General features: G+C 51.8%; 1 protein-coding gene across 1 annotated transcript in view; it reads left to right on the top strand.

The window, feature by feature from the left end:
* LOC131898538 (unconventional myosin-XVIIIb-like) overlaps nt 1-12775 on the top strand; it is a 175846-nt gene that overhangs the window by 88504 nt on the left and 74567 nt on the right. The window contains exons 27-28 of the mRNA XM_059249728.1: nt 1844-1996; nt 12111-12224. Of these exons, the coding sequence (XP_059105711.1) occupies nt 1844-1996; nt 12111-12224 (267 nt within the window). The remainder of the gene's footprint in view (nt 1-1843; nt 1997-12110; nt 12225-12775) is intronic.

Here is a 12775-nt window from a genome sequence, read left to right as displayed (position 1 = left end):
ACGCCAGGTCATCACGCGGCTGCTGTAATCCTGTATTTGTAAAGTACTTGACACGCAGAGTTCTCGGCCGCCCATTATCACACCTGATCCCCTCTTGTCTCAGCACAGAGAACTCGGATTTCTCAAAACCCTCTTAGACACTGGAAGCCCTGATTCCCATGGCAGCAGACTCCGCCAGGGTTCCTGCCACCAGCAAATGGTGTGTTGAGGTTTAGAACCTGAGCCACCTCATTCTTAATCTATATCCCTTCTGGAATATTCTCGGGCATCCTTAGCATCCCAGGACAGGCATCTGACAAGCAGGCAGGCAGGCAGGCAGAGATCCCCAACATGCAAAAGCAAGTCTCTATGATAGTGATTCTTAACCTTTCTAAGCTGTGACCCTTTAAAACAAGTCCTCATGTTGTGATGACCTGAAACCATAAAATGATTTTTGTTGATACTTCGTAACTGTAATTTTGCTACTGTTATGAATCGTCACGTAAATATCTGTGTTTTCTAATGATCTTAGGTGACCCCTGTCAAAGGATCATTTGACCCCCAGAGGGGTTGAGACACACAGGCTGAGAACCACTGCCCTATGATGAGGCATTCATCTTAATCTCTTCAGTATCCACCTATTGGCTGGCCCCATGCTCTTTGCTCATGTCCCTGGATGTTCCTGGAGCAAAGAAGCTGTTGTGTCTTTAAGGGGCACTAACCAAGTTCACCTGCGGTCCCAGTGTGATGCTGTCTATTCCACGCTTGGGCCATACCCATCTCATTGGCCTCTGGAAATCAAGACATCCAAGTCACTGCCCTGGTCTTCAAGACAGGATGTGGCAGCTTTGTGACCTTCTTGTCCACTATTCCCGGACAAATTCAGAGTTCTGGAGGGCAAGGAAGCTGTGTACTTCTGGGCAAAGTTCCATTCATAGAAAACAGCTCCTGTGCCTGCCTTTAAACTGGCAGAGGCAACCTGCTTCAGTATCAAAAGCTTCATTTAGGCTGGGCAGCAGTGGTGCATGCCTTTAATCCCAGCACTCGGGAGACAGAGCCAGGTGGATCTCTGTGAGTTCGAGGCCAGCCTGGTCTACAGAGCGAGATCCAGGACAGGCACCAAAACTACACAGAGAAACCCTGCCTCGAAAAAAAAGAAAAACAAAACAAAGCAAACAGAAAAGCTTCATTTAGGGCTTTGGGAGGAACACAGCTGCTGTCTGTTGAGAGCCATGATGGACCCAACAGCAACCTGCAGTGTAGCCGGGGTTGAAGTTGTGTGGATCCCGCTTGGCGCACATGCGCTTGCGCACATTCGCGCGCGTGCGCATACACACACACACACACATACACACACACACACACACACACACACAAAATCACTGAATCATGACTACTGCAACCTAGGCTGTCCTAACTTCTCCAAAGACTCTGGAAGCTCTTAGCTTAATGCAGAGGACAGAACAGAAGGAGCTGGGCCTTCCAGATTATGGTGATATCAATGGAGTCCTGTGCATGGTCCTGTGGCACCCCTAAGACTGAGCACTCATGAGGTTGAGTCCGTATCTGGTCTCATAGCATCCTGGTGGTTGGTACGGTTTCACTTGGCATATGAGAGTGGAAAACAGTCTTTTTGTTGTTTTGTTTTATGGTTTTGAGACAGGATCTCACACTGTAGCCCAGGCTAGCCTCCAGGTTATAGCAGTCCCCCCCCCATCTCAGCCTCTCCAGTGCCAGGTTTAAAGATATGGGTCACCATGCCATGTGAGAGGCAAGAGGCAAGTTGAACCCATGGAGCTTAGTTCTAAGAACTTTGGACCTGGCCACTGCTTTCCACCTAAACTGACCCTTCTTTGGCTTCCAGATTGGCCATCGTGACTTTGATGTAGAAAAGCGTCTCCGCCGGGACCTCAGGAGGACGCACGCTTTGTTGTCTGATGTTCAGCTCCTTCTGGCCACCATGGAGGATAGCAAGACGTCCGTCAGCAAGGAAGAACTGGAGAAGGTGCACAGCCAGGTGAGGAGGGCCCTCATAGGGAGAGGGGCTCTTCTGGGAAACACAACCAGAGGCTTCTGCCCACAGGGAGGTGGAGATGTGGGCCAGGAAGCCACAAGGCAGTAGGGGGTGAGGGGTAGGACCTGTTCCCTTCTGTTGGGTGGAGCCAACTGTGTCTGTTTGGAGGGCAAGAGTAGGTTAGGGCTGGGCCAACCAGCTGAAGCTAGTGTGTGTGTGAGTGTATGAATGCTTTTGGTGGCCAACGGGGCTGGGTATAGAAGACACAGTTGCAGGGTTAATATTGCAAAGTCACCTCCTTGAAGAACCAAGGAGAACAGCTGTGGCCATTTGACTGTCTACTTGAATGCTAATGATGCCAGGCAAGGTTTCATGAGGGTTACCAGCTCTCATTGGCTGGAATCCTCTCCCTGCACCCCTCCCCCCTACCACCATGTACTGAATCCTCTGTGCATGTTATCACCTGCCATCTCTAGACAGCTTAGCACCTTCGGTTAGCCAATGAACAGAGGCTTACTCGTGGATTTTGATGGTTCAGTCCGAGATCACTTGGCCCCATCCCTGAGGGCCTGTGCTGAGGCAGAACATCATGGGAGGCAGAGATGCTCACCTCATGACCAAGAAGGAGAGAGGGAGGGGGAGGAGGGAGAGAGAGGGAGAGGGAGGGCGAGGGCGAGGGGGAGGGGAAGGAATACTAAGCAAACTAAGTTCCACCAACCCAGGAGACACTGGGCCACCCTCCCACACTCTGTGATCGTCTCTCTTCCCTTAGTGGGTCCCTCTCATCCTGGTGACCACCATTCTGGCTTACTCCAGACCTTCTTTGTCTGGGCACTAAAAGTCTTGTATCCCAGGAAAGGCAGGGCACTTGCTCACCCTGTGTATGCTTTGTGATCATATGGCAGCCAGATTCACTTAGTCATTTGAGAGCTTCCGGGGAGCAGAGGGGTACTCCATGGCCGTTTTGTAGACGGGGACATTTTGCCCAGCGGTGGCGAGGCATGTGATGGAGTAACACAGCAGTCAGTGATGGGGCTGGGACCCAAAGCTTCTGACTCTGAGTGCAGGACCAGGGTCTCTCTGTGTTACTTTGCATCTTCCTACCTGTTGTAGGAGGAGAGTGGGGAGGACAGCCTGGACATCTTGACTCAGCTGGGGACTGAGCACCTCACAGGGTGAGGGCCTCACATCTCTTGTTCCTGCTTCCCAGCCTCTGAGAGTCACCCCTACCCTCAAGCAAGTGTCCTGACAAAGGAACCTGGGGTGGTTTTCTCTTCTTTCCCTCCCCCACCCCCTCTTAAAAGTATTTCCTGACAGTCCCTCTGAGGGGTTAAGATGTGCGTTCCCAGGAAGCCGTGGTGTTTAATGAGGGCAGCTTGGGCAGAATCAAAGAGCCTCATTCTTCTGAAAGTTCTCTTTCCTGCTCTCTGTATCCGGCTCCCATCAAAGGGATCCACAGCCTTGGCTCTCTGCCGCCGTTGTCATGGAAATGACTGTGAGGACAGAGCTCCTGGACCAGAGGTCAGGGTACAGTCGCTTTGGCTCCTGGCACACGTGTCCCCGGATGCAGGAGTCGGAGCTAATTAGATAAAGCAACGATGGTTCCTGGTACCACTGCAGCTCCTGTCTGGTGTCTGTCTGGTGTTTGTCCTATGCCTGAAGGCCCCAGGGACCGAGGCAGGAAAGGCCAAGCGGGAGGGAGAGCCAGCCAACTTGGCATGTCGCTGCTGTCTGTATATAGCACCAAACAATTTCTTCTGTCTGTCCATGTGCTTGCTCATTGGGTATTTGTGCAGCACTATTGTGTGCCCCGTGATGGGTAGAGCTATGGGAAGGATTGTCAGTAAGATGGATGTGGTACCCACCTTATGAAATCCACACCTGATAGAAAAGCCAAACTGTGGCACAAATGCATGCAGTGGCCTGCTTTTGAGGGGCGGGGAGGAAGAAGCAGGGTCCTGGTAGGGACACGCAGAGGTCACTGCTAACTGGGGTCAGCTCCTTACACCTGGAGGAAGGGAGAGAGCAGGGAAGGCTTGGGTTTCACCCCAAACGGATAAGAAAGAAGCCACTGGCAACTTCCAGCAGAGTCCGACTTCGGTTTTGAATTGATGGACTCGCAGGTGAGATTTGGCTGACCAGGCGTGTGTTAGTTCAGGCGACCCTGCTGCTGCCTAAGCCGTTAGATATTCCTGTATTTAGTCCACTGTGCTCATGAGAAGCCAGAGTGTGAGGGGCTGACTGAGCACTTTACCCAAAGGCACAGAACAAGACAGGCCTGGAGCTGTGGGTGCCGGCCATCCTGAGCTCTTGAACCTTGGCTTACCGGATGTGGTCCTCTTAACCTGTGTCCAGAGCCCAGTGTGGACCAGGCTTGACCACAGAGCCTTGAATACAGCCATACCTCGAGAGCTGAGCATTGTTCTAGAACAGCATGTTTCAGTCCCCTCTCCATTCTCTTTTGTTGTCAAGTCTGGGTTAGAAAGAACTTGCTTTCTACTGGTTGCTTTGTTTGATCTTTGGAGGCAGGATCTGGCTATGCAGCCCAGGCTGGCCTCGAACTCTCCACCCTAGGCCTTCCAAGTACTGGAATTACTGTGTGAACAACCATGACCAGCTTTAGATCCGAATGTTAAACAACCACATCAGGGTGCCTGATGCTGGCTTTAGGAGCCAGAAGCCACTTGCCTACAAAATTCCCTTCACCTTGGCAGTCCACCCGTCTTGTGGGTGAGGATGCCGACTGTGAGGTGATGTTCATGTGATCTACCTCAACTCTGCTACTTTGAAAAGACCTGAATTTTGAGTCCAGAGCACCTTGTCTGGTGTTGCTGATTTCATATTGGGAGGGGTCTCACCTCCAGCTCTTCCTAACATGGAGTGTGCTCATCACTTGTTGCTCCAGGTACTCCAATAAGGGCTTCAGACACTGGGGTGGACTCTGGGCATTTACAGGTTGCTCATGGAAGGATGGATGCCAAGGGAGAAGGTCATTTATCTTGTAAGGGGCATGGACAGAGGTGTACAATGGGTTCATCTCCTGCCTGGGTGACCCTGAGCCAGCCCCTACCTTTCAGGGACATCTGTGTCATATCTCATAGGAGGCACCATACCCCCAAAGAACATCAGATCACAGGATCTGTAGAATTCCCTTTGTAGAACCTCCAGGATTGGGGCTGGGGATGGAGCTGACAGAGTGCTTGCCCAGAGTACATGAAAACCTGGACCGGGCAGCTTCCAACCCAGTGCCACATACACAACTCAGGTCTTGAGGTGTGAAAGGCAGAAGTATCAGAAGTTCAAGGTCATCCTTAGCTGCGTAGCAAGTTTGAGACCAGCCTGAGCAACACAGGACCTTGCATCACAAGAGCCCCTCTAGGACAGGATATCAGGAAGAACGCCCTGGGTACCCCTCCCTCCTCCACTCACCTGTGTTGGCTGCTTGGGCTGGAGGGTGGTGGGGGGTGTCTTTGACGTCTGGGCGCAGTGTTTTATAAGGTGCTAATTAATTCCCGTCGGATGTTTTCACTGAAACTAACCTGGAAACAAGCCATCCCGACAACCAAGATGGATAATTGAGATAATCATTGTGCCAGTAACATCTGTGGGACCAGGGTTGGCGGGCGTTGGCACCTGTTCCGAGGAGAGCTGAAGCAGGTGGAGATCCCGGGTGCTGGTTAGTTATCTGTGTGCTTATTCATTTACTCCTCACTGGACCACGTCTGCCACCTCCCTTCCCAGAGGAGGCACGCCATTGGTTTCTGTTAACTGGGGGTGGGGTGGGGAGCAGGCAGACGGATGTTGTACAGAACCCTTTATTGTTTACTTAATTCACACTCAGGGCCCTGCCCTCTCCTGCCTGTTAGGCACAAAGCTGCCATCACGGGTCTCCGGCGCTGCCCTCCCCAATCAGTTCCCTGTGCTCTGCCTGCCCTTAGTAAAAGCCACCTGTTCGTCTCCTGCCAGGAATTCTCTCAAGGCTCCAGCTTTGCGTCTTGTCCGGAGAGTTTCTCTGTCACCTCACTGGGGGTCCCTTATGCTGGGGATGAAACCCAGGGCTTTGTGTGTACCAGTTGGGTGCTGCCATCAGCCCCAGCCACAGCCCACGACCTGACCTTTGGAGGAAGGTTTGGAAGACCTCAACGCACTCTTGGCTGCTTGCAAGCATGATCTACAAGCAACTTCCCACCATCCTTTGCACTGAGTCTAGGTTCTTTAGTCTGATCCATGGGGTGCCCAGCCTAGCTCCTCTGCTGTCTTTCATTGCCAACTTCGCATGGACTATGCCTCTGGGGGGCTCTGTTTCTACCTTCAGATTCCTCTTTGCCCAATGGGTATCTGTCCTCTGAACTTGACTTTAACATTATCTCTCGCCGCCATCTACGCCTCCCATGGCTGGGGTGAAAGGTCACCATGTTCTGCCCTTCCTTCCTGTGTCACTAGCCACCGGATTTTCCTCCTTATCCACAATCACAGAGACTATAAGAAGAGCTGGGATTTGAACCCAGGGTTCCAGCGGTTCAGAGGTTGGTCCTGCCACATCCCTGGGGCATCACATCCTTCCAGAACTTCTGGTGCTCAGGTGGGCCCTTCCCCCAGGGACTGTGACTGGGCCATTAGGCCTTGCCCATCTTCACCATGAATTCCCAGCTGTGATTAACTACCAGCCTGGGGCTCCCATCAGAGAAGACTGATGACCCCGGATCTATCCCCAGTGGCCTTAATTGGGGCATTTGTCACCATGTGTCACCTATGCTTCCCGTGAGACAGCAGAGGTAATTAACAAGCCCTGAGAAGATGCCCTGATGGGAGTCTTTGTGTGCCCAGGCACCTTGGGGACTCATCTCCCCATCCCGCAGCCCTGGAACAATGGCCTCACTAGGTGTTTTATTTGGTTTTTCTTTCTAAGGATGATGTTGGAGGGAATTGATTCAATATTAACCTAACCTCCTGTCAGGGGAGATAAAGACCATGTCGTAATTGGTTGGAAACATGGTGGTCACAGGTTTGTTCACCCACAAATATTGACACTTCCAAGGCGGTGATGAACGAAGCGTGAAGAAGGACCAGCTTTTGCACCGCGGGCAGGAAAATCTAGTTTTCTGTCTAAAGGGCACTGCTTATCCGGGGAGGGCCAGGCAAGCAGCAGCACCCTGAGCCCCCAAGGTGACACTAAGAGGGGAGTGAGTGGTTTGTACACCACCAGGCACCTCTGTGCCATGACCTAACTCTGTACGCCAGACTGTGAAATGCACCCCGTGGCTTCCAGGAAGCCAGGGCTGGTGCTTGGACACGTGTCTGCATGGAGCAAATCCCCAGTGACCACACAGGCTGCCGGCCATCTTCAGTGAAGGCCAGAGCACTGCGATGACCCATCTGAGGAGGCGGCTTAGCCTCTGGGGAAGAGGGAACCTGCCAAACAAGGATCGGGTAGGAGCCAGGGGGTGGCTCAGGGAAGAAGACCCTAGTTCTCATCCTCAGCATCATGTAAAATGTGGGCCATGGCTTCAGGTACCTGTACCTGCAGCATCGAGGACAGAGACAGGCACATCCGTAGAGCTCACTGGCTGGCCCAATGGGGCAGAGACTTCTAGTTCAGACTGTCTCAAGGCAGCAAGGTGAAGGGTGATAAGGAGGATGTCCTATGTCCTGCTCTGGCCTCTGTGTGCGTGTGCATGGGTGTGTGCACCTGCACACTCATGTACATATATACACCATGCACAAAACACACACACACACACACACACACACACACACACACACACACACACATCATTTGTCTGTTTTGAAAGAATTATTTCTTTGAGATTTGAGTTTCATGTAGCCCAGGCTGGCCTCAAATGTTGCTATATAACCAAGAATGACCTTGGCTTATGATCTACCCCTCTCTACCTCAGTGTGCTGGCTTTTCGGGTGTGAGGCACCACACTGATGGTCCAGGTCCTGCACTCTAGACAAACACTCTACAAAGAACTTAAAATGTACCAGGAGGCTGAGAGCAGCCCCCAGGGCTCCGGTGTACCCTTCATCCATGTGTGGCCATTTGTTTGTGGCGCTGGGGTGGAGCCCAGGACTGGACACATGATATACAAGTTCTCTACCATTGAGATCTCCAGCTCTTGGATTCACGAGGGACATTTGGCCCAATCTGTTTCATCATTATCGTCACAGACCTGCAGCTCCCGAAGCATTTGTGAGCTCATGAGAGACATTGTGCCCTTTATCTTCATCAAAAATCTAAGTTTTAACATTGATATAAGGGCTAGCTGGCCATGGCAGCTCATGCCTGGAGTCCCAGACCTCGGGAGGCTGAGGCAGGAGGATCCCCACAAATTCAAGGCCAGCCTGTGTATGTACTGAAATCCTGTCTCACCCCCACCCCTCTCCACAATACACCCCAAGTTTCTGTTTTCTAAACCAGGGCAGACTAGGTCTAAAGCCCCTCCCCCATTTTTTGGTTTTTTTTTTTCCCTCCCTGAGCCCACAGGTAGAAGCTGATTTCTACTATTAAATGTTCACACTTCACATAGATATCCACACACACCCTCAGCCTGGGCCCTTGTCCTGCCACAGGGGCAAAAATTTTCCTGCCTGTTCCTGAAGCCAAAGTGGAAGATGCCCCGCGGTACCCACAAACTGAACCTTTAGGGCTCGCCCCCACTTTTATCCTTGGCAGCAATTTCTTTACAATACAGAGTTAGTTCAAGGCCAGCCTGGTCGAGTGAGTGAAACCCTGTCTGAAAATAAAACAAACAAACAAAAGAAACAGGATCTGGGGATGTAGCTGAGTGAGCAAATGCTTGCCAAGCGTGTTCAAGCCCCCGGGCTCAATACTCAGTACTGAAAATGCTACTCTAGACACAGCAATGCACAGTAGTCTCCGTGCGGAACGGAACAATTCTGGAACGTTTACTAAATGACCAAACAACAAAGATCGTCACCGTGTGGTCTTGGAACTCATCTATTGCGTCCACTGTCCACAGCTGTGCTGCGTAGACATGGCTTGAGCCTGTTGACATTTTTTAAAAATTCATTTTTAATTATGTATATATACACGTGTGTCTGTGTAGGAGTGTGTGAGTGTAGGTGCCCATGAAGGCCAGAAGAGGACATTGGAGACCCTGGGGGTGGAGTTATAGGTACCTGTGAGCCACCTAATATGAATGCTGGGAACCAAACTTGGATCCCCTGGAAGAGCAGCAAGTGTTCCTAACCACTGAGCCACCTCTCCGGCCCTCAGGGGACATTTTTAATAGGCTTGCAGTGGCAGCTTTTACTGCGTGTGATTGGGGCTGTCTGCAGTGTGGACTGTGGGGTGACCCTCTCTGGAGAAATCCTCCACGCTAAAGGTAGAGTCTTCCACATGCTGAGGCGGCCTGTTCAGCCGGGAAAGCATCCAGTCTAGCCTTGTAAACTCAGGTGGAATGTTCTCCCTGTGGCATTTACAATTCTGTATTTTTAAATCCCACAAGTTGTTCAACCAAACCCAGGAACCCAGGATCTAAGCTCTCTACAGAAATAGAGCATTCCTGTTCCACCTCTCTCCATATGTCTGGCTGACTTGTCTAGAAGCCCTGTAAGTCCAAAGAAAACATTTCCCCAAGTATTTAAAGCAGGCGGATGGCTTCTCATAGGAAAGCAAAGCCGTTCCTGGGCTTACAGTTGATGTGTATGTGATGGGGATCTCAATCGCTCTCCCTGAATGCTAGTGGTGGGTGTTGGGGAGACAGTGGGGGATGGAGACAGAGCAGGGGTGGTGGAGAAAGAGCTGAGATGGGGAGAGTGGGAGTGCGGGAGAGACAGTGAGAATGCAGAGAGATGGTGGTGGGTTAGGGCAGCAGGGAGAGTGTGGAGGTAGTGAGGGCCAGGGAGGCAGCTGTGTGGAGACAGTGGAAGGTCTGGTGAGGGCTGAGACAATGAGGAAGAGGTCTGTAAGCAAGAACTGTGCACAGATGGGTCCAGGGGATCCAGGAACACTTGGGTCAGGAGCCTTGAAGACTTGAATCTGACGCTGGCAAGTCATGGGCCACCCTCTTCCCCGGCCACTACAGTGGGATTCTTCATCTGTGAAGGGATGGGCTGCTTCATGGGCCGAAGTCACCAGCTACTGTCACCAACTACTGTGACCCTCTAGACATATTCTCAGCCTTGTCCCCTCCTGTCCCGGGAGGGGCAGCTGTCTGGCTACCCTCCTTTGGCCCCTTGCTCTGCCCTGTTGCATTTGCTGTGACCTCTTCCCTGGTTGTGTTAGGACGGGTTTATCCTTAGTGAGGCCCCGACTCAAGCTTTGCTCCCTGCCTCTGTGGGGAGTCCTTCTTCTAGCCTCCCTGCCTCACCAGAGGCGTCGGGCTTCCAGCTTGGCAGATCGAGCCCAGCCTGGAGTTTCATCCCTTCTGTGGAGGCACCTAGCCAAGGCCACTGACCCCCACGCTTGGGCTATTATTGTCATGGTCAAGGCGACATATCGGTGGAGCGCCTTGACATTAGAGCTGTTCTTTGTTTGGAGGAGGTGGGATTGTTCCCAAGGGGGCTGTGCCTGGACTGGAGGCCTTTCTTGTAACGGTCAGCTTGCTGCTTGCTCACTCAGAGGTCTCTTAGGCAGGCCTGGTCACCTTTCCTCCCCTATCAAGTTCTTCTGTTTCACTTTCTTGTTTTTTGAGGCAGGATCGACCTGATCACAATCCTCCTGCCTCAGCCTTCCAAATGTTGGATTACAGGTGTGTGGCTCCATGAGCAGATCCTTAACCCTTCAGGAGACAGTGGTTTCTGAAGTGAAAGTATGTGTGCCTGGGGAATGCTGGGATTACCTCTGTTGCTCGAAAGTGTGAGCTCCGGGTGGGGCACTACCCAACTCTGAGTCCACAGCGTTTTCCTTGCGTGTTTTTTCTGTCTGGAGATTCTAATTCTAGGGATCATGGGAAACTGCCATTTGCACGCCGGTCATGGGGTCTGTGTGCTGATGCGGGTTTCTCCATGGGACTGGTCTCTCCACTCTTGAGGGGGCGGCATGTGCCTGGGTGATTGTAGGCTACCAACAGATGAGAAGGTGGAGGATGAGAAAGCAGTTTGAGTGACTGAGAACTGGTCAAAGGCAAGCACAGGAAGGCCCTTCTGTAGCATGAATCTTAAAGAGTCTTTATTAATAAAACAAACCCGGAGCCAAGTACTGGGGTGAACACTGGAAGATCAGAGAGACAGAACAAGCCACAGCTAACCTCACCTGGCCAACTTCTCAGCTGATCCTGTTTCCTCAGACTGGAAGCCTCTGTGTCCTCATATCCGAATGGCTCTCAGCTGAACTGTGCTGCTCAAAACCTAAAAGCTTAACCAACCAAATGCTTCTAGTTTCTGGTCCTCGCGCCTTATATACCTTTCTGCTTTCTACCATCACTCCCTGGGATTAAAGGCTCACTTCTTGGTATTAAAGGCGTGTGTCACCATGCCTGGCTGTTTCCAATGTGGCCTTGAACTCAGATCCAGAGGGATTTCTACCTCTGGAATGCTAGAATTAAAGGTGTGAGTGCCACCATTTTCTAGCCATTGTATCTAGTGGCTGTTCTGTATCTGACCCCAGATAAGTTCATTAGGGTGCACAATATTTTGGGGAACACAATACCACCACACTCTTCTGTGCAGAATGTTTTTCCTTTCAAAGGTTTGCAGACAAGCTTAACCCATGCCCTGGTCAGGGCTGGTAGGCTCCCGCCATCCTTTGAGGCACAGCCTCGCATGATGGTTCTTCCTTTCATCCCTCTGCCCCTTTGCCCCACTCCCTGTACTCTCCAGAGAGGTTGTCCCTACCTTTCCTTGCCTGTCTCCTCTGGGAAGGACCGTTGACTGCTCCCTGTGTGTCTTGGGCTTGGTGCTGAGTGGGAAGTAGGCATCCTCAGGTGTGTCCAATGAAATCCCCGGACTCCTGCAGCAGGGTTCAGAGCCCTGTCACAGGACAGTGCTGGGCTCAGACCCACACTGCCTCAAGCACAGATACTCCTGGCTCACACAATGTATGCTGACAGACAGGTGTGAAGGTGTGGGGGTAGCCAGCTAGGGCTGGGCTGGGCTGGTAGGGAGGGGGATGTTAGAGAAATGACTTCCTTCTGCTCCTGTTCCTGCCCAGCTGACGCAGAGTGAGGCCAAATGTGAGGATGCCTTGAAGACCCAGAAGGTGCTGACTGCGGACTTGGAGAACATGCACAGTGAGCTGGAGAATGTGACCCGGAGCAAGAGCCTGGTAACTGAACCTGCCACAGCCCCAGAAGTGCAGGCTCAGGATCTGGCACTGGCCTGCTGGGGACATGACCTCATATAGGACTAAGATGTTCAGGATGGATCTATGGGGCAGCCCTTTGAGACCTCAGAGTCACCTGGAGGGTACAGGCTTCTGTTGTAGACCTTCTGGGTACTCAGCTCTATAAGAAGGATAAGGGAGCTTATTGTGGACCTATGGAATGCTCGGCTCCCTAAAAAGCAAAGGGAATTTATTATGGACCTACTGGGTGCTTGATACTGAGTTCAACAGAAAACACACACACACACACACACACACACACACACACTCAGATACACAGGTACACATTTGCACATGCATGCAGCGAGATCCCATTTATAAAGGCAAGCTAGGAAACCTGTTGTGGACCTACTGTGTGTCCAGCAGCATGAAGTTGCATCTGCAGTGATGAACGCAGCTGATCGTGTGCCCATGTGTGCTCGCAGCTGTAGACGGTTCTGGGGACCCTCTCATAGCCCTGCTGTGTCCTTACCGCCGTAGGAACTCTTGGCATT

The sequence above is a fragment of the Peromyscus eremicus genome, chromosome 23, assembly GCF_949786415.1.
Source record: "Peromyscus eremicus chromosome 23, PerEre_H2_v1, whole genome shotgun sequence".
Classification (NCBI taxonomy): domain Eukaryota; kingdom Metazoa; phylum Chordata; class Mammalia; order Rodentia; family Cricetidae; genus Peromyscus; species Peromyscus eremicus.
Note: the sequence above shows the minus strand (reverse complement) of the source record. Positions and strands in the feature narration are given on the sequence as shown.